The 22481-nt window shown below is 39.1% G+C and overlaps 1 protein-coding gene and 1 pseudogene across 5 annotated transcripts in view; one reads left to right on the forward strand and one right to left on the reverse strand.

Moving 5' to 3' along the window:
* The window catches only part of CCDA (cytochrome c biogenesis protein family), a 53194-nt gene extending 52309 nt beyond the window's left edge, over positions 1–885 (reverse strand). For 3 of the 5 annotated variants that reach the window (XR_015543451.1, XM_087396657.1, XM_087396656.1), the window contains exons 1-2: positions 524–885; positions 20–72 (exon numbers count right to left, since the gene is read on the reverse strand). Coding sequence is in view for 4 of the 5 variants with exons in the window: in XM_087396657.1 (XP_087252783.1) it covers positions 20–72; positions 524–731 (261 nt within the window). In the remaining variant the exon portion in view is untranslated. The remainder of the gene's footprint in view (positions 1–19; positions 73–523) is intronic. The other 2 variants (XM_087396655.1, XM_087396658.1) reach the window with 2 other exon arrangements.
* A 9109-nt stretch (positions 886–9994) lies between these two features.
* Positions 9995–11824, forward strand: LOC147885278 (protein RMD5 homolog pseudogene; annotated as a pseudogene).
* Positions 11825–22481: the final 10657 nt, after the last annotated feature.

Genomic DNA, 22481 nt, shown 5'->3' on the forward strand with positions numbered 1-22481 from the left:
AGATAAAAGTCTGCCCTACCTCATTTGCAATAGCTTGTATCGTGTCGATTACAGCAGCTGAATCAGTGATTCCTATCCACAAATGCCAAAATATCCAAACACGTGTCATGAATGCCTATTTTTGTATAAAAATGCCGTAATGCGAGAGAGAAGCCACTTTGCTGATAATTGGTTTTCCAGCCACACCTCTCTCTCTCTCTCTCTCTCTCTCTCTCTCTCTCTCTCTCTCTCTCCGTGATTCCTATCCACAAATGCCAAAATATCCAAACACGTGTCATGAATGCCTATTTTTGTATAGCTGAATCAGTGATTCCTATCCACAAATGCCAAAATATCCAAACACGTATCATGAATGCCTATTTTTGTATAAAAATTCTGTAATGCGAGAGAGAAGGCCACTTTGCTGATAATTGGTTTCCAGCCACACCTCTCTCTCTCTCTCTCTCTGCGAATTTGATTGACACCTAATTCCCCGGGACTACAAGAGCTTTTAAAACACACACACACACGTACGTAAACTCACCACCCATGCCTCCGATACTAGATTTGCAGCTGAAGCCATGGCGCCGCTGCCGCTCACGTTTCCACGAGGGAGTTTGTGAGCCAGAGAACGTTCTGAGCGGAGAAGGGAAAAAGGAACGCGATGAAAGGGAGGAGCGAGGCGAGCGGCCATCGCAAACTGCAGAGGAAACTGCGAGATGCGAGTGCAGCTGGGAAACGGCGGTAGCCATTCTATTAGCCACAAAAACAAGGAGGGGGTTTTGACAAGTGGCAGCTTGAGCTTACAACCCTTTGGACTCTTGGAGTATCACTCCTAGAGTGTTGGACTCCCACTCTTGGACGGTTAGAGACTCATTAGTACCACAACCTCTTACTTAGAGAGTAGTCAACGGCTGGGTTGGCGAACGAGAGATCCTCACCGTCCGATCTCCAACCGTGCAGAATCGTAATCAATGCCCTTTAATTTGAATGGCGCGATTCCGAGAATCACGATAAGAACCGGAAGCAGATGGTCAGACAGACTCAGGCGACAGTCTCGAAAATGAGTTGGAAGAGGCAGTCAGTCGCCTAAATAGTCGTTGCCGAGGTGCCACGTGTACATGGCAGCCCACTTTCCCATGCCGCTCACAGTCGTGAATCAGTGTCGATCGCCACTTCTCGGTCGAAAAACCAGGATGACCGACGCCCGACCTACGACCGATTGTCGTGTGTCTCGATTTTCCTCTCGGGAATCGGCTCCCAGCGCCGATTCCCTACGCCATGAGGTACCTCAGCCTCTTGGATTTGGACTCTTGGACTCATACGGACTCATGAGGTACTTCAACCTCTTGGACTACCACATTGGACTCTTAGATTATTTTTTTCCCCGATAAAAATTTAAGTTTTATTATACAAGAAAATAAAATATTACAACTATTGAACTCTCAATTCTAGAGAGTAGCATCAAGAAAATGGGACACCATTTTCCAATATTGAAGCATTCTGAGCACGCTAATTCATACAATCTAAACGAGGTCTTCCGGAACCCAGGTGTAACATGGGTTCTTGGACAACCAACCTTGAACTACCAAAAGCTCTACCTCTTAGATCACCACCCTTGAGACAAGTTAGGCCATTACAATAGAGCATCATCTCTTTTATCTACAAGCTACATACTTCTCCTCCTCACACCTAATGTCATCAACTTCCTAAAGCCCTTTGCCAATAGTGAAGTCTTTTACCACCCCCCATTAGTTGAAAGATCTTGTTCTAATTTAAAATAACCTATGCAATGCTACCACTTATCTTGGTTTAGTGACACCATTGTTTGACACAACCTTTCAAAGTAAGTCTTTATAACTACTTCGATTAACTTCAGATGGAGCTTCTATTACTCAACTTCATAGCCATACTGACTTGCAACATATTCCATCTTGGCTCAACCATATGTAGCACACAATCATTGCTTGATTGACCAATCTTTAATCTAAGAGGACTTTGTTCTCTTTGGAATAGTTCCATCTTCCCTTTAGCCTATTTTCTCAACTTTGTTCCCAAAGGCAAAGGATCATTCTCAGTTGAAGAGGGGGGAAATCACATGCTAAGTTGCACATGATTGTACGTGCTCAAATAGTTTTCCTGCTAGTTATAGCAATCTTTTGATTTTTTGCTTTTAGAATTTATGCTCCACCCTCATTTGTAAGTGCACTCTACCCTAATCTATAAGTGCAATTTGAGAGGGCATGTTGCAAATGTAAATTACACTATTATTGTGCATGTGCAATGTATGGGACCTTGTCCTCTTGTCCTCTTACTTGTGTATACCCACTTTGGGTCTACTTCAATAGATGGAGGATAATGTACACAACGTGTGTCATGCTCTCTCTCTCTCTCTCTCTCTCTCCCTCTCTCTCTCTCTCTCTCTCTCTCTCTCTCTCTCTCTCTCTCTCTCTCTCTCCAACTACATGCATAGATACATGTACATATTGTTATGCCAATCCATAACCATGGAATTCTAGTGAAGCAATTATGGTAAGGTGGGGAACCATGAGAGCTCGCCACAGTACTTGCTTTAGCAGGGCTTAGAAGGCTTGGGCCTAGGGGCTTAGGCATTAGTGAGGAGGCGCACAACATAGAAGGGTCACATGGCACCAAAGTAAAAGCCCAAATGAAAACTGATGGGCAGCATGGGAGAGGAATGCAACTCCAATTAGAAGGAGCTCTTATTAATGGGAGAGTTTGAGAATTAGAACCATGACTTGGTGGGAGGGGAAATATGTTGAGTGTTCATCAATTGTAACATTGGTATCAAAGTAGGAAAACCTTGACCTTTGTGGGAAGGAGCCCGTTGCATATGAAAGCGATGAGTGAGTATTTGAGTGATAAATCAATTCATCAATTTCAAGCACTTGTAGACTTTTGGATGATGCATTAATTCAATAGCTCTTCATCTAAGATTTCATATGGTCGATAATGAGTGGACCCATAGCAAAACAACCTTATTATAGTTTGTGAGGCATTTCATGCTAGAAATCGTTGTTTGGAGCGAGCTGGTCCAAGGCACTCACACAACGGTGTGTCAAAGTGTCTATGACATGCTTAGCCTAAATTAAAGATTGGTCAGCTGGCATCTATAAATGTTTGGGAAAAATGGATACAAAGGTGATCTCACCCCAGCCTTGATTGCCTAGGGAAATATCATGGTGGTCAATGTTATTGTAGAGGAGCAATGGGTAGAAGGCGGTGAACTCGCCTTAGGAAGATGGCAAGAGTTCTTAGATATAGAGATTAATTGTAACAATGAGTAGTATTTGCTGCTGCTATTGTGGGTAGTTCACGCGAGAGATATACTGTTGCATAGGGATTCACAAAGCCTCTCAGCTAGTTGAGGTGTAGAGAGGGTAAATCTAGGTAAGCTACTGGGTGGAGCAAGGTGATTGAGTAGCCACCAGCTGTTGTAAACAAAATACTTTTTCGTAATATAATTGATATTGGTTTTTTACATTCTCTTGTCCTTTCCACTTAAGCAATATGTTGCCTGTCTGCAAATAGTTTGCTTGCTCGATGTGTCACCCAATGTTAGTTTTGACATATGATTGACTACTTTCGTGACAACCTTTAGTCCCACACAACAACCCATAGATTGCAAGAGTGAGCATCTTCATTGTGAGCCTGTGTTGCCAAGGACTCGGTTGAAAGCATCTAACCAGTCAACTCGGGGATAATGAAGCAGATCATCAACATATTAGTCTCTCTAAGGCTTATCCACCATTTATGTGCTTTATTACCAAGGGAAGGTTGGCTTTTCACGAGGGGTATTCCTTAGTTGGTGGAGATCTTACCATTTTTACAATAATATATTTATAGCATCCTTGTTTCTTTTTTTTCTTCCTCTTTATAATTTATGTGTTTTAGAATATTTGAGGCTTTTGTAAGTTGAGAGGTAGATGCCTCATTGACATGGAGGAGCTGTAAATTTTCCAACAAGGGTTACACATTGAGAATCTGATAACTTAAAGATGGGTTCAGCCAGAGTTTTTAATGAGCCATTAATAGACTCTAAATGGGTTTCCATATAAACTGTATAGTTTTCTGATTTTTAGAATTTCAAATGAGCAGTTCCATGATCACCATAGTCTATTCCCTCCAAAGCCATCAACTCCGCATATGTATCCTCTTCAACAACCGCTTTTCCTTTCCTCACCAGCTCCTCACTTTTAGTGATTACCCTTTCTTGCTCCGGACTCATCATCATGAAGTAATTTTCTAGAAACAATGAAGCAGAAAACTTTTTCTAAGAAAGAACAATGTAATATCTACTTCTTTGTTATTTGTTTAAGGTCTTAGAGTTCAACTTTGGAGTCAATTAGCTCTCCTCTTCATATATAAACTTGCTTTTCATTCTTGATCTCCAATATCAATTTGTTGAATGCCGATCTTTAGTTCTCTCGATCTCAATCTCCCACAATGGCCCTTTTCTCTAGAGTTGAAGAGGTTAGGAAATTGAAAGTGTTGGGATATTCATGTTTTTACAAAGGGGTCTTTGGAAAGAAAGAGAGGTATAAAGAACTAATGATATGACCTTTTTTAGTACAAAGGAAAGACTATATTACATGGAAACTTTCTCCTTCTTTATTGACTCCTTTGTGTAGTTATTCAGATCTCACCACCAAAACACTTTAGATAGTTCATGACCCTAATGATAAATGACTCTATCTTGCTTTTTATTCTGTTTTTCTTTCAAATACTGTATTAACTAAAAGAAGAAAATGCAAAACAAAATTCACACTCTCTTACAAGGACACTTCATATTTAACCTCCATTGTCAGCAGCTGCAATTATACAGGGACTACAACTGGCCATGAGCACATCTCAGGAACTGTCATGTTGAATGTAACAAAACTGTTTGACACAACCGGGTTATTCATATTCAAAATTTTGCTTAAAAGCACCAGATACGTACTAGAATCGCTTTATTCTTTGGGTGTGCAGAGCAATTGCCTTTTCTAGATGGCTAGAGAGGTGTCACCCTTGTGAGCAAATGCAAATCGTTGTCTGAAGAAAAAGCATAGCATGGGGGCAAGGAGGAACGCACAATGCAGACGAGAGAGAGAGAGAGAGAGAGAGTTAGATTACATTTTGTTTCATAATGGCATTTGTACAAATACTATCAGCATAGTTGGACTTTAGATTTTGATTATGACTCTCATTGTATTGATACAATACCTGTGTAATGTGTTTTTATTTATCTCAACAATCCCATTTGGGATGTCTTTGCTTGTGTATCACTGATTTTTATATTGATACAATTAACATGAATATGGGTTTTGATTTCTTTCAACAATTAATCCCATTTGGGATATCCTTACATAGAATTATTCTCTCTCTTATTTGCAGTATATATAACATGAAGCGTTAGTCAATGGTAGAAACATTGAATTCAAATTAAGACTCAAGGGTACCTTCTTATAATACTTTAAAGATAGCATATGGGAAATCAATAAAATCAACAAAGGTCAATATCTTATCACTTGTAAAAACCATAAGCTTTCCATTATGAATAATTTATGTACAAAAGTTTCATGTAGGATTAAAAATATTTAGTTTGCATTAATGTTTGTTACAATTAAAGGAGGATTACAAGTTGTATGATCTAGTCAAGAAAAGGTCGATGGTCTCCAAAAATATCATCATTTTTTGTCTTGGAATAGGGATGGCACCGTTGATGATGCTTCCTCATACTTTGATCATCCAACAACAATTTCAATGCCTTTCCAGTCTTCTACTCTACTAGTGATTCAAAGAATTACTTTATACACATTTCATAGATTCAAACAATGATCTCAATGACCACACAAAGAAAAGGTAATATAAAATATAAGAAATGATGTACTCTATAATCACTAATGTTATCATTGAAATGCTAGAGTTCCATCACATAAGTGAAAAGATCTTCCCACAAGAGGAGAGAGCTAGAAAGGTGAACTTGTATAAGCAAATTTGCTTTTATGGGTAAAGCATTATTTGAAAAAGCAAGACAAGTACTAGAATAGAAGCATGCCATGGATGAGGAGTACAACATTTGCTCCCAACAAGAACTAGACTAGGCCATTATTAGGTCTTCTAGCATATAAACTAAAGGAAGTTATTGGCTTGCAGAAAGAACAAAACAATGGGCTTAAAGAAGTGCACGCGTGCACACGCATGCACGCATGCACACACACACAGATACATACATACATACATGCATGCATCTATATATATATATATATATATATATATATATATAGAGAGAGAGAGAGAGAGAGAGAGAGAGAGAGAGAGCGAGAGAGAGAGAGCCCTATTTTTAAATCTCTATGTCATGCTTTACCTGTTGGTTGTTGCATGCATTGAATCTTGACATAAATATCATAGTTGTGCACAGCAGCATTGTGCCCTCATTTAAGTCTGTAAGATAGTCCTTGTGCCTTGTTCAAAGAATAAAAGTTTACTAGTTAATCGATGTTGGCGTCAACAATCCATTGCAAAGTAGGGTACTCTATGGTCACCTCATCCATGTTCTAGCCAAGACAGTGTTGCTAACACCTAATTGAAGGTCTTGCAAGGATGCACTATTGCGACACGTGCCTCATCTAAGGTCTTTTCTAGGTGAATATTCAAATTATACTACATGTTTTCGATTTGCACCAAGTGCCTCATCTAATGTTTGTTGCAAGTAAAAATCATAAACCAAGGTGTCTCTTGCATGGCAGGATTCTTTTAATGTTGTCATTGGCATGGCAATTTCACTAAGTGTCATGCACACAAAGCATCATCGCCGCTCAAAAATGGTATGTAGACCTTGCCTAAGCTCATGGGAGGTAAGAATATATCGATTTCATAGTTTTTGTGTTTATTTTAGAGTAGCCACTTGCCCTGGCTCTAAATTGTGACTTGCAAGCTCTTAACTAGAGTCTACTGTCTCTACATTCTTTAATGTTAAATCTGTAATTTATAGTTCACTAAGTACCTAGACTCCAAAGTTAAAAGTTTAACATGTGATTGTTGAATATTTAGATCCTATGTAATTAGTAATATATGTCATGGGAAATGCTATTAACCAAATCTTAAAATTTGTATACCTATCTCAGAAGTGGCCTAACATGCCATTATGGTTGCATATCTATCATTGCTAACATTTTAAGGAAGATCGTGAAAATATGCTTACATTATTATAAAAACTTTATACTTGTTGATTGAATGTTTGTGAAGATATGCTTATTGATTATAAATTTGTATAGTCATCTCTAACGTGTCATGTCTTAACATGTCTAACAATATCTATCCTCATTAACATTTCAAAGGAGATTGTGAAAATATGCTCACTTGATTACTTTATCCTTGTTTATTGGATGTTTGGAGCCTTCTCCTTCTAATAAGTAAATTTGCTATATAACTCAACTGACTTATTAGGAGGAGCTTTCTCTGTCCTGTTGTGATACATAATCAACATCTTGTCCTGTTGAAGATAGAACTTTTTGGAAATCTCTCTTTACAGTAGGTAGTCTAGAGGGAAGTTTTCATTCTTTGAGCCCTCATGAAACCACGTGTCACAATTGTAGATGTTGATTTGAAAAGCTATGGTTAAGATCCAACGGTTCTCAAATTTCTCCAAATTTATTTCCTCTTCTCCAAATTTACTTTCCCACACACTTTTTTATTTCCCTAGAAAACTTGTATCTGCATTGGGTGTGGGCGATAGGCGTGAGCAATTTCAACACAACTCTACTCAAAGAGCTTCTATGCTTTTAACGTTCACACATATGGAATCAAGATGATTATTTATGAAGAAAAATGGTTTAAGAAACACAAGCACATAAAAGTTTTGTATACACTCAACCATGCTCTCACAACAAAAGCCACTTCCTAGCATATAGGGTATTTACCACAAAAAAGCACACAACCTTAAGGAACCAAAATAGCTAGTACATTCAATGAGCATGGATTGTGGAAAGGAGAACTAAAGCAAGATTGGAAAGCACGATCAACACATCAGGTCATATGGCTAGCAAGGTATGAAAATTGCTCAAGAAAAAATCATCTCGTGTTCTCTCTTATACAAGCTATCGTCTGTGCATTATTTACTCGTTTCTTAAAGGAGATTGGTGTAGATTTATCTCCATCCTATGTTTTCATGCCCAATGATTCTGATCATTAAGGTAATCTCAGCTCGTTGGTAATACAATTTTCACACTTCCTAATGTGCTAATGACTACCACTTTCCAATTACCGTACCATCGGCTTCAGGGTTTTTAATCCAATCCAAAAATTACACTATGATACTAGAGCATGAGTGGATATAACCATGAAATCTCATGGCAGCTGACAAGTCCTAGGTGCATAGGCATAATCTTGAGCTTCAGAATTCAAGAGAAGCCATAGTTTGGAGTAGCAGGAATAATCCGTTTGCACACCAATTCACTTTGCTTATTGTACAGACACTTGCCACCTATCAGTGACACTTTCTTACACCTATGCACAACTTTTGACAGCATGGACTTCTGGAGCATGGCTACATAGTTTCACTTGGGATCTACTTCTATGGTTTTTCTCTACCTTCTTTGTAGCCCATCTCCATAGTTTCACTGTTGCAGTTTTACTTGTGAGAAAGCCTGCATTGTGCATGATCCCTTGATCGAATTTCCTTTGATTGCTATAATTCGGTACTTTTCTACCTTCAATTCGGTATTCATTCATAGAGCCGTATATCTTTAAGAAATTAATATAGGCTAGGTCTTTATATTACACCCATAATATTCCAAACTATTGTCCAACCATCCCCTCAAATTATAAAAATTTGGGGAAGGAACAGATACAATGCAACACCTACCAAAATTTGAAACTCGATTGACCTGGAAAATTGGGCAAGAGTGCTGACCAGCTGCGACGGTTGTTTATGTTTCCCAGCATGGTCGTTGCACTTTCATCGAGGGAATTGACTAGAAAGCTTGGATGTATCATCCTTTGCTTCACTTTGGTAAATTGGCATGGTCCATTCATCGGCTAGGCAAAGTATAATTATGGGATCTCATTTATTGAAGACTTACTAGGCTTTCACATCGGAGCATATGCTCCTAGAATTTGAATTTTGCCTGCGTGCTGCTCGTAGTGATTTTATCGACATTCGACTATGATTACGACTAGTGACATTTAGGTAATATGCGAGTATCTTATCCATTCGCGAGACTTATTCTTGGCGCTAATATTTTCGCTGCTAATATTCGTGATGCTCTCAATCTCGATGCCTAGGGAAGGGCCCATTCCCTCGGATTATAACTCTTTGTGGTTATTATTATTATATTATATATTATCATATAAATATTTTTTATTGCTCATTTATTCAAAATTGCTTATTTTCAATTTGAATTTTTACAACATTTCTCTCTTTCAATGCTTGTTCTCGATGCGAGGGAGAAAAGAAATCCAAGGTGGATGCAACATTGAAGGATGACGACACCTTTATTAATATGGTTGTAGCCATGTGACAATATTGTATAGACTATAATGAGGATCACCATCCCTGACATTTACAAGGAGGATTGGGTCCTAACGGACCCTGTGTCGCGTCTTATGTCCATATTTTTACTCATTCATTTTTTTCCTTTAAAATTTTGATAAAATGCTAGGATTTAAGTTCAATTTTGATTTAGTAGTTACGCGACGTGTCCATATTTGTACTCATTCATTTTTTTCCCTTAAAATTTTATAAAATGCTAGGATTCAAGTTCAATTTCAAGTTAGTAGTTACGCGCTTGACGATAGAAAGGCTGCTTGTCGCAAGTCTAGTTATATTTATATGACTAACCTACATGAACTTCGGGAATTCTAAAAGTGTCAGCCATGTGTCATGATGGTAATGGTTGCAACTAAAACACAAAGCAAGGAAAGTCGAAAGCACGAAAAGTTGCTTTAAGGAGACCCTGACAATCAACACACTCAAGTGAGACAATCAACACACTCAAGTGAGACACTCAAATGTGACTTCCACCACACTCTAGCAAGAGGGTTGAGTGTAGTAGCCAAAAAGCAAAGGAGAGTGTCTTGTGTGCGTATGCGAACATATAGAGAAAATATATAATAGCGAGGGATTAAATATATATATGCTTCGGGCTTGCAAGATCTTGCTCTCTTCTTCTTCTTGTGAGTTATGGGGCTTGGTGATATTCTGCGGTTGTTTGTGTGAGCAGCAGCAGCAGCAGCAGCATGGACCTCAATTCCTTCAGCGATGCCTTCGACCGTGTTGCCAAGAAGCAGAAGGTCTCGGAGTCCAAGACCCTCGAGGTCGTGGATAGGATCGTTCAAGAGCTTGGGATGACTGTGAGCAGGCTTTTGGGTCTGGGAGACGAAGGCTTAGGGTTGGAAGCAAGGGCCATCCTCGCAGAGCTTCAGGCCACGCTATCCGAAATGGGGCACGTCAATGAGATTGGGGCTTCGCAAAAGGATGTGAATCTAGTGTTGAGCAAGTATGGAAAGTTGCTGGATAAGTTGTTCTGTACAGATATCGCCAAGGCGTACAGGGAGGTCGAACCACACGACCACCTTGTCAATCAGATCATTGCCATGCATTTTTACAGACAGGGCCTCTTTGACCTTGGCGATTGTTTCGTAAACGAAGCCCTAGATACAGGTGGTGGTCTGAAGGCACCCTTTTACGAGATGTACCAGGTATTGGAGGCCATGAAGGTGAGAAACTTGGAGCCTGCGCTAGCGTGGGCTAGTATTCATCGTCAACAACTTCTACAGAAGGGTTCGTCTCTGGAGTTTGAATTGCATCAGCTCCAGTTTTTGCAGCTGCTACACAAAGGCAAGCGTCCACAAGCTCTTCATTACGCTCGGAATAATTTCAGTCCTTTTTCCATCCAGCACATGCGGGAAATACAGCGGTTGATGTGCTGCCTTCTGTGGGCAGACCGTCTGGAAGCTTCTCCATACTCTGATTTGCTTTCTTCATCGCACTGGGAAATTATAACTCTGCAGTTCACTCGAGAATGTTGCAATCTCTTGGGGCAGTCTTATGAAAGCCCCTTGCATACAACAGTTTCTGCAGGCTCCCAGGCTCTTCCGACGCTGCTAAAGATGGCGACAGTGTTGGCCAGCAAAAAGCAAGAATGGCAACTTTTGAAGCAGTTGCCTCTCGAGATAGAATTAGGTAATGAGTTTCAGTTCCACTCCATCTTTGCCTGCCCTGTTTCCAAGGATCAAAGCACAGCAGAAAACCCTCCCATGCTGATGCCTTGTGGCCATGTGCTGTGCAAGCAGTCCCTTCAGAAGCTTGCAAAAAGCCGTGCCTTCAAGTGTCCATACTGCCCCGTGGAGTTGACCATGAATCAATGCAAACCCATTTATTTTTAGATTTCAATTAGAGGATTGGGGGATTAGTGTTGGTAACAGCAATTCTTACCTTATCAACGATGGGATAGGAGGGGGGAGAAATAATGGATGGGGGGTGGGGGTGGAAATGGCAAGCTCACTGTCAACAATGGGTATTCTGTGGTTAAAGCCGGGCCGTTCAGAGTTAGAAGCAACGCTTGGGTGCAAAATGTTGTTCTGGATGTGCAAAGGTTTTTTTCATGACATTGGAAAGCTCTTCTGTTTGCTCATTGACAGCAACAGATCGTCCCATTTTAACTTGTGATAGATGCAACACTTTTGACTTTCTCAGTCTTCTTTTAGAGACCACATAGCTCAGTGTTTCATACTTTCAAAGTGCAGATCATCCATGTGTTCTGAGTGCAGGAAACTGTGCTTATAGAACAAACTGTGCCCTGGTGTACATATGATGTAAAAAGATTAATGGCATATTGAATTACTTGATTGCAATTAGAAGAGTCCATAATGTCGGTTTTGCTTTTGTTGGGAAAAATGGAGTTTTGAGATTGCTATGTGCAAAGGCTTTTTTAATGACATTGTAAAGTTCTTCTGTTTGCTCACTGACAGCAACGGATCATCCCATTTTAACTTGTGATTCCTTTGGCTCTCTCAGTTTTCTTTTAGAGGCCGAACAGCTCAGTGTTTCATCCTTTGCAGTGAGGATCATCCATGTGTTCGAGTGCAGGAAACTGTGCTTGCCCCATAGTACGTATGATGTTAATAAATTAATGGCATATTGAATTATTCAGACATTTCTTGAGTGCAATTAGAAGAGTCCATAATGTTCGTTTTGCCTTTGTTGGGAACAGTGGAGTTTTGTCACTTTCTTTAGCATGTACACTTTTTTGATGGGCCACAAACCTTGTATGTCGCCATCATCCAAAACACTTGGGTGTGTCCCATAGACCATGAGGCAGTCCCTTCATCTTATAGCGTGGCACGTTTGGCCTTCCTGTGTGCTCCCAAGAACTGTCCGTGCATTTCCTGTGGTCGGCAGAGAGAGAGAGAGAGAGAGAGAGAGAGAGAGTGTGCCTGCCAGGTATAGAAATCAGATTACCCCTTGAGAAATCATAAAAGGATCTTTTAATCATGAAATAGATATGATGAAAAACTACTAAAGTCAAGTATGCAAAACTGAAATAGTTACACCACATTCAGAGAGGTAATGTGCTCAGTGTATAAGGAATTTTCATTCGACGCTGACAGCTTGTTTTTGAGTACTGATGAAATGATCAGCGTGGGTGTGCCAAGTAGTTTCTTGCTATTTTATGCCTTCTCTTCTCCTTTCTTCCCTCTTTGTTACAGCTGTTAAAAAACAAATCGCTTTGTAAAATTGCATATATTACAGCCTCATGAAGGTTTTGTGGTTATTCATTGGTGTCTTTCATTTGCAGGATCAGAGTTTGATGCATGGCTACAATATTTGCAGAATGTTTATTGAACAGAAGTTTATGCATACTAGTGTGATTTCATGTGAAGTTGTTGATTAATTATCTATCAGTAATGAGGTGTTTTATTGTGAATTTATATTTTCTCTTTGTTAGCTGGCACACTGTGATTACTCTAATTGTATTTTTTCGAGATGATCTCAAGGCTCAGCTCATCACTTATTTGAACTTGGGAAATTGTGGTTTTGATTTCTTCAATTCTAAAACGTGTGTACTGCATGCCTAAGTGGGTAACGGGACTCCAGTCAGGCCCTATTTTCTCCTTTCCCTAAAAAAATATTATGATTTCCAAATCCTTACCAGTAGTGCAGGCTATTGAGGCATTCTCATTTGGCCAAATCACATCCCCTTCACTCATCTGGATTAGGGTGTCCAATACTATCTAGGACTTCTTAACTTTTGAACTTCTGAGAATTGGCCTCAAGGTATTCAAGAAGGTTCTACTTCCTGTAAGGCAAGCATAAGCATCTCAAATGGATCAACTCACCTCTGTTGAAGATATGTATCGCTCCTGGCAACCAGATACACAGTTGTTGGAGAAGGTTTTCTATTACTCAGTCGTTGGGTTCTACAAATTTTTTCTGACGTAAATTCTTATTGCTGTATTGCATGTACTTCCAATAAATTCTTATTGCTGTATTGCATGTACTTCTGATCCACTTGTGCACTGTCTTAAATGTTCTCTGCTGGTCTTTCAATTTCTTCTTCTATTGGGTAATTGTCCACTTGCTGTACATCATTTTGTTAGGGTAGTAGGGTCAATGCACTACTGTGAGCCCTCATATGCAGGGGATTGACACCTTTGGTAGATGCATGCCTCCATGAGGGAAAATGTTGAAAGTGTCCCATGGGTGCATGGAAATGAGCTGAGCACTGCCACGTGGGCAGAGAGAGAGAGAGGAGAGAGAGAGAGAGATGATGATGAAATGGTAAGATTATGTAAAAATCCATCCAAGGGTGAGGTCGGCCAAAAGAAGTGAAAAGATATGAGATTAGAATTTGGGAGGTAAAAGGGCACCCAAAATGGGGAAGGTGAAAGGGAAAAAGTGTGAGTTGTGCATGTGCGGAAGCGTACAGACAAAGAGAGACAAAGACATCGAAATGAGACAATAGCAATTGTATTTCTAGGGATACAACTCAGCGGTGGCAGAGAGAGATAATGCTCTAGGAGAACCCCAACAGTGAATGGAAGCGGAGGGACCTTTCATAGACCCCCACCTAGCTTGCCTACCCGACCCAAGTAGGGTTGGATTACGGTCGGGTTGACTTGTCCAAGCAAGTTGGTTGATGTGACCTAGTTATGTGCCTAACTAGGCCCATGCCCTAACTGGGGGCCAAGCTAGCTTGACTAAAATAGGCCTTCATGCCTATAGGTGAATGGCCTAGGGAATTGTGACCTACTCACCACTCCGGGCAGGCACGCCCACAAGGAAGCCCTCTCACTTGGAGACATCATCTTAGAGCAGCTCATGGTGAGTACAATGATATGAAGAATCAAGCCGATGAAGATGCATCCATGGACATGCATATTTGAAGAAGTTCTCTTAAAACATATTGTGTAATTATTTGATTTCCTAGGTCCTTAATACTCATAATAAAAGCACAAGCTTCCCACCCAACTGTTAATTTTATGAATTACATCTTTTATGAGAACAGGAGTACATGTTTAGCCCTTTAAAGAATTATCTTTCTAAATTTTTATTAGAGATCAATTAGTGGTACAAACATGAAAACCCAAAAGGCTAAAATCTCTAAAACTTATTCTATCCTTTCAAAATGCAACCATAGGAATGAATAAAGCAATAAAATTTTAATGTTAAAATAATATTTCCACCCAAACTAAACTTTGTAGTTCTTTTACAAAAGCAAATTTTCTACAACTTCACACATGTTCCTTTCTAACTTTCTTAGGAGGGAAAAGAGACTAAAGGGTATGCAGTCTAGTAGAAAAATCTAATGATGATAGAGTCTGCCGTGAGTTCCATGGAGGACCTTAGGCTGCATTAAGAATGCTTGCATGGTACTCCCTGTGGGGAGCTTGAGATTGTAAAGCTGTCCGTACACAATGAGCTCGCATTGTCGAATCCCTCACATAAAGATCTTCCAATTTCGACCATACCTCGACTGCAATGGTCCATGTTTGGACAGCTGAAGAAACTGCCTTAGTGATCGTCCCGACCAATGTTGAATGTGCCTTTGAGTCACGCTCCTCTTGAAGCTCCTCTCTTGGGATGTTTAGGCTTCCGTTCATAGCCTTGAACTATCTCCCACAACCCTTGTGAATGAACAAATCTTCATATTCAACGTCCAGTGGGCATAGTTCGTGTCGTCAAGTTTATCCTCCTAACTCGTACACAGGGGTCCATGGAATGATTCCAAACTCCAAACACCTCTATTGATGATGTAAAAGACTACCCTATGAGTGGAGAAGAAGAAAGGAAAGACAAGATGGAGATGTGTAAAAGACTACCGTGTTGACATTTGCAACATGAACCCTCTTTGAAGTCGACGCCTCAGGTACGCTGTCCAATAGGATGCCGACCATCAAGATGTGATGACGCGTAGCGTAGGTTGTTTTGAGCAGAATGCCAACCTTCAAGATGTGTTCGTGCCTAGGGCAGGCTCCAACAAACAAATCCTTGTGCCTTTGCTTCAAATTGCCTTCGCCAAGTTGCTTCAAGCACTGGTCAACTTGGATGAATGGCCTTAGATTGTACCAGACAGTCTTGCAAACTTGTTAAAATCTAAAGACTCCAAATGGAAACAAGGTGTGAATTCCACAATGGTCGTGCATCGAGACGTAGGGGGTTTTATGGAGTGCTTGTTGGACGTGTTTTTGCCTGATGCCAACAATAGTGTTTGTGATCCTAATATCTAAGTGTACATATAAGTTATGGAGTGGTCGGACCAGTAAGCGTACACACAATCCAAAATGTTAAGTGTTTTAACAAAGTCTAGGTAGCACACTTCATCAATATGCAAGATTATACACCCAATTCCCTTCCTGTCAGCTAAACATACTTTAAATTTCATAAACCTTTGGGTATGTTACATTCTGTAACATAAGTACCATACTTGTTTAGCACCTTTCCCTCAAAAACACCATTTTTAATAGTAAGATCTATGTCTTGAATTGAGAGTGTCTTTGAGACAAGAAGCAAATCAAGGGGAGACTTCTCATCCTCCAACCAATTCTCAGGAGACATAGGGGGAGTCAATGACAAAGGCTCTAAGAAGGGTGCACATGAGGACGTCTTGCCTACGTGACCTTGAAACTTCAGCTTCTTATCCTCATCAACCCCCCTCTCATACAACGATCTCTTCATGGAGAACCTATGGTTTGAACAGCCTACAATAACATGAGGAGGTGAACAAGCGAACAATGAAGCTATACCACCTAACAAGGAAGGGCTTGTGTTAATCAAACTATTTGGGGATGGTTCATTCATCAAAATAAGGCCTTCCTTCTTCCCCACAGCATTCACGTCTGATAATTGCAATCAAGAAACTTGTCAGATTATAGCATTTCCAAAATAATGAAATTTGGACGCACTAACAAAATCCTCATACCTTACCTCCAACATTTAGCCAACACAAATATCAGAAATACAAATCTGTCACACTCTTAACTTAAAGAGAACTGAAGCTGCTAATTAAGCTTTGCAGTAGATATTCCTCTAATTAAGCTTTGCAGTAGATATTCCTGAATGTATTCTTCACGTAACTCTAAAATCTTTATTTCAGATTAGAACAATTAATGTGAACATGGCTTGAGTGCACAGTTATAAAAACAGAAATGCCAAAGAACATATTACACGCAAGTTGCTGCCTATAACTGCATTTCAACATGAATATTCTAGTAAACCGTAAGCACAGACCACCAATACTCTGAAATAGCAGGAGGAAAGGATGATAAACTGCAAAAATGGAAATTTAGATTCTAACAGCACCGTGAAATGGGAAGATTATCACATGTACAGCAGCAGCATGAGGGAAAGGAGCTTATAAGGATTTGCTCACAAACATCCCCCTGCAACGAAACACTTCAAGTTTTACCTATATTGAGGAACGTTCCACAAAACCAAGCTGCTGGCAACAAATAAAACAAGTGCAAGCATAAGGAAACGGCGAAGAAGGAAGTGAAAAAACTTGCAGCCGCAATGGAAGAGCATTAAACGTTAGCTCCATAATAGTATCATAGCAAAGCAGAGTAAACGTTGAGGAGACGGGGAAACGACGTTGAGGAGACGGGAAAAAAAAAGGTAATGGAACTGAAGTAGCCAAGAATACAGACTCTTTTCCCAAAATAAAACACATAACGTTCGAACACTTTGAATAGCAGAAATTTGTGAGCACACAAAAGAACACCATAGATCAGTTATTCAAATTCAACTAAACGATACGAAAAGTTGAGTATAGGTTTACACAGCAATAGCGTCAAAGTTGTATTGGAAAAGCGTGGAATGAAGATAATACAAAACAGCTTCTTTACAACACTGCCGTTACCCTTTCCTACAACAATGGAAATGCGATCCTCACAAATAAACAAGTATAAAACATGCACCTTCGTTGTTTGCCATCTCCACGTCTTGACAGAAACGATGAAAAGGCACTAATGCACAACAAACATCACCATTTTGTATTGTAAAAGAGAAAGCACAAGCATCTCGCAATAGAAGAACGTGATTAAGAAAGCACATGCGATAATCTGCAACAAAGATTTCGAAAATCCACCACTAAAGAGGATTTCAAAATTTCTAAGAGCCACCAGTGTCCAGAGAATGGAGTTTTGTAAGACACTTAAGAAACCACTCATATCGCCTGGATTCATTGCAGACTCTTTCAATCACAATATTCAGCCACAGACAAAGAGATTGGCAATTACAGAAAGCGAGCTCATCGCATACAACAAATGGGAAATAAAATCCACTGCCCACAGGAAGAATGCCATGAATCAAATCTTTGACAAAGCACTTCCTTAACATTCTGAGCTTCCTGCAACATCGCCATTCGGCCACCCCAGCATTTCAGGATAACACGAGTACAACATGCAGGTAACATTTCTCAAGACAAGGAGTCATAGAGGCATGGAAATCTGGCAGAGCAGGGTAACCAGCAGGAGCAGGGAGAGACAGCAGCTTCAACCCTAAACTTTAAACATAAATAACAAAACTAACCTATAACTCTTCACAATTTATACTACACACTAACATCTAATGACATAACACTAACCTACACCTTTCTAAGCTACACCTAATGAAAGTCAACATGACTTTTCCCAAAAGAATACAACTATTACACAATTTTCGTGCCTTTCCAAAGATCCCTTGCAGCGCCAAAAATAAAGTCTATGCATCATTCCAAACAAATGGTGTATCTTTATACTACATTATATGTCGAGTTCAATAGACTCTTGAATTACCTTGTTTGATTCATGCTCCACATAAAATGTATTCATATTTTCACCATCAAACAATTAAGACGGTATAGAGGTGACCTATGTATTGTTGCAATCAAACCGGATTTTGGGGTTTACTGGATCATTCTTCAGTGGAGGTCGTCACTTTGTAACTCGACAAATTTAGTGTTTACTAGGCCATATTTATGCGGATATGACTTATGTGGTGTTGTAAATCCAGCCAAATTTTAGAGTTTATTAGGTCATTATTGAGTGGAGGTGACGATTCTATAAAAAAATCAAAATGGAGTGAGAAAGCCCAAAATTGTTGAATATTGTGTTTTGGGTTGTATACTAGAAAAATCTAATGATTACCACATACCCAAATAAATGATATATGTTGTTAAGGAATGAGAAAATGTCTTCCTATATTTAATGGATTATAGCTTCAAATGTTACAAGAATATATTTAAAGGAGACAATCATCCCAATTCAAAGTGACACATTATGAGGCATAGTTATCCATCTAAAGTTGTGTTTGTGTGCCTTGTATAAAGGAAAGAGAGGGTAATTTCCCAGCTAATGGGCTTAATGAATTGCTTCTAAGTCAAGATATTGTCAAATCGAGTGATGTTAAAAGAAATAAAAAAATAAGATCAAGGTTTGCATCTCTTCCCAAAGCTATGCAAAGAGTAGCTTTCTTACATGAAAACCAAGGACTATTGCAACCTTCCTCTAGTTAGAATCTAGTCCAAGGTAGAAGAAATTAGTAATTACTTGAATTTGCACTAGCATAGTATCATCCATCCAAGAATCATGCATATTTGAAGAAGTTGTCTTAAAACATATCGTGTAATTATTTGATTTCCTAGGTCCTTAATACTCATAATAAAAGCACAAGCTTCCCACCCAACTGTTAATTTTATCAATTACATCTTTCATGATAAGAGGAGTACATGTTTAGCCCTTTAAAGATTTATCTTTCTAAATCTTGATTAGAGATGATCTTCAAATTAGTGATACAAACATGAAAACCCAAAGATGTAAAATCTCTAAAACTTTAATTATATCCTTTTGAAATACAACCATAGGAATGAATAGAGCAATAAAAATGTAATGTTAAAATAATATTTCCACCCAAACTAAACTTTGTAGTTCTTTTACAAAACAGATTTTCTACAACTTTTCGCTTGTTTCCTTTCTAATTTTCTTAGGAGGGAAAAGAGTATAAATGATTAATGTATATGAAGTAAAACAAATATTTATACTCAATCCTACTCTTTTGAAAACTCAATTTTCTAATAAGGAGGGAAGCAATATGATCTTCATTTGAAATGATTTTTAAAAGAACTCATGAAACAAAAAATATGTCTACCAAAATTCCCATACTATAATTCCAATAAAATGAAGATGTAATTGATTCCAAAGGTTATATTGTGGGGTTTCATTATACTAATATTCCCTCTGATGAGGAATATAACTTTTCCTCTTCTCTCATGAGATGAATAGAAGAGTAGAGAGTCTACACTTTTTGGCTTGTAGGCATAGCTATATGAATGAATTTTTACCTAGGATCAAGATGTCACCATTTGGGTCTTTGAAAAGGAGAGCAATTATATGAGTAGAAATATGATTGTTGGGTTTGAGAAGACTTAAAATTACTGCAAAATTGAATCAAATATGCAGAGTAAAGAAGAGTCTCTATGTAGTCACTCTAGCAGTGACTCACATGTCGTGGTGATCTTAGAGGAATGCCGATGTAGTCTCCTACTCCATGCTACTCTTTGTAGAGAAATGCAAGCACGAATGGGCCACAAGTGTCATGCAAGTGGCTCCTGGTGTTGTTGCCATGGTGAATCCACGAGAGAAGAAGAGGAGGAAAGGAGGGGAGAGGAGAGGGGAAGAGGGAAAAGGGGAGGGGAGTCAAGAGACAAGAAAAGGGGAAGGGGGATGAGTGGCATTCACAAGAGTCAAGAGCATAGAAGAAGAAAAGAAACCATGAATAAAACGAGAGCTTGTATTCAATCCAAACTATCAATCAACAACAACTAAAGACCAAGGTGGCCTATTATACATGTCACCTTCGAAGGGAGGGCCAACCCTATGCTTTCCTTCTCTTCCTAACCTCTCTGTTCTATTGTTCCTAGTTTTGCTTGGGCTGATATGGCACAAAGGTGACTCCAAGCAAAATCCTTAGGCGCATAATTACATAGGAAGGCACAAGATGCGGCGGTGTCAACCAAGGTGGTTAACACTCTCTATGGCTGAAACAAGCAATAAGAACTAGTATAACAAGTATTTGCCAACCATGGATATAAAAAGTCATATGTATGGTCTACATTTTGCTAGAAAGCTTAAGGGAAAGATATCACCATTGCACTATTGCATATAGATGATCTGGTAATCACAAAAAGTAATGAAGACTTCATCAGAAAGCTAAAATAAGATCTATTTTGCAGAGTTTGTAAGGAAAGATCCAGTTTTATGTGTTATTTTCTTGGCATAGAATTCTAAAGAGGTGCAAAATGCACCTTCATGAGTCAATACAAGTATGTGGATAATCAACGAAGAAATCTCATATGCAAGTTTTCAAGATTGCAACTACACCTATGAAACATAATTTGACATTAAGTAAAGAAGGACAAGGCCTATAGTCTCTATAGGCAACTCATTGCGCCATTGATCTATGTTACACGCACCAGGCTAGATATTTGCTATGCACTGAGTACTCTAGCTCAATTGATGCTAAAAAGTAAAAAAATGGGAAAGTAGCAAAATAAGTGTTCAGAGACATCAAAAGCACAAAATAATTTGGAATAGAATATAGAGGAAGACTTACGAGGCTACATGGCTACTATGGTAGTGATTAATGCATAGATGAAACAAAGAAGGTCAACACAAGGATATGCATTTTGCTTAGCACAAAGTGCTACCTCTTGGTTATCCAACAAACAACTTATAGTTTCTTTATCCTCAACAATAGCATAATATAAGGTCTCACAATAGGAGCATGTAAACCTATATGGCTTAAAAGAATTTTGTTAAAAACAGATTACTTTGATGAGATAAAGCCAACTGCTATGTACTTTGATAATCAATCGACTAAATCCTTGGCAAATAATGTAGTCTATCACTAAGAACAAAGCATGCTGATGTTAGAGACCATTTTGTTGATAATGTGCACTTGCAATAGGGGTCTTATCTCCTTATCCTCTTACTTATATATACCCACTTTGGGTTCACTCCACATGCTGCTCATCTCCTTCTCTCTCTCTCCATTTTTTCAACATGGCGCTTGAGCCAATGGTGCTCATGTAGCTTCTCCACCCTTGCATAGTTCAACGAGTGTGTTTTCCAACCATAGTGTCGAGGTTTTTTAAAGACATAGCTTCTATTTTCTATTTTCGTCTATATGTAACACAATTACGCAATTTCCTATGCAACCATTTGCACTTCCCTAATACATACTACCTATAAAAAATCTTCTCTACTAGCTTCTTGGAAGTGCAGAGATTGAGTTGCAGGTATTTTAGCCTACAATGCCTCACTTTCCAAATTTGCAAGTCAGAGAGGCTATAATTCCTTTCTAGATTTTTTGGGCCACTCGAGTAGAGCTTACCTATGAGTACCATGCGTGCCACTATGGCTGGTGATGTCATGTAGCCCCTTGTTAGTAGTCTGTTAATAGAATATCTTTTACGATGCAGCCATTTCGTCGTTGTTTGTCACAACCTTTCGCAATGTGTCTTTCCAACTGCTCTAATTAGCCATCTATAGCACATAGTTATCGATCGTTCAACTAGCCTCTGATCTAAGAGGATATTTTTCCAAGAGGATCCTAGTTTCACCTTCCCTTTAACCTAATTTCTTGGTTTTGTTCCCAAGGCGAATGATGATTTGTGACTAAATGGGGAAACCACATGTTAAGTTGCACACATTACGCATACCAGTATAGTTTTCTAGGTAGTTGTAGTATTTTTTGGTTTTCTACTTTTAGAGCAATTTTTAATTCACACTTCACCCTTATCTTGTAAGTGCAATTTAAGAGGGGATTTTGAAAATGTAAATTGCACCATTCATGTGCATGTGGGGTCTCATTCTTATCCTCTTGCATATATGCCCAATTTGGGTTCAGTTAATTGGGGATAATAGAGCATTGTGTACATGTATAAATACTTTTGGTCCCCCCCCCCCCCCCCCCCCCTCTCTCTCTCCCCCCCTTTTTATTCAGCCAATTTCATCCATAA

Source organism: Dipteris shenzhenensis, chromosome 25 (assembly GCF_047967505.1).
Source record: "Dipteris shenzhenensis isolate YYH24624 ecotype China chromosome 25, Dip_SZ_1.0, whole genome shotgun sequence".
Lineage (NCBI taxonomy): Eukaryota > Viridiplantae > Streptophyta > Polypodiopsida > Gleicheniales > Dipteridaceae > Dipteris > Dipteris shenzhenensis.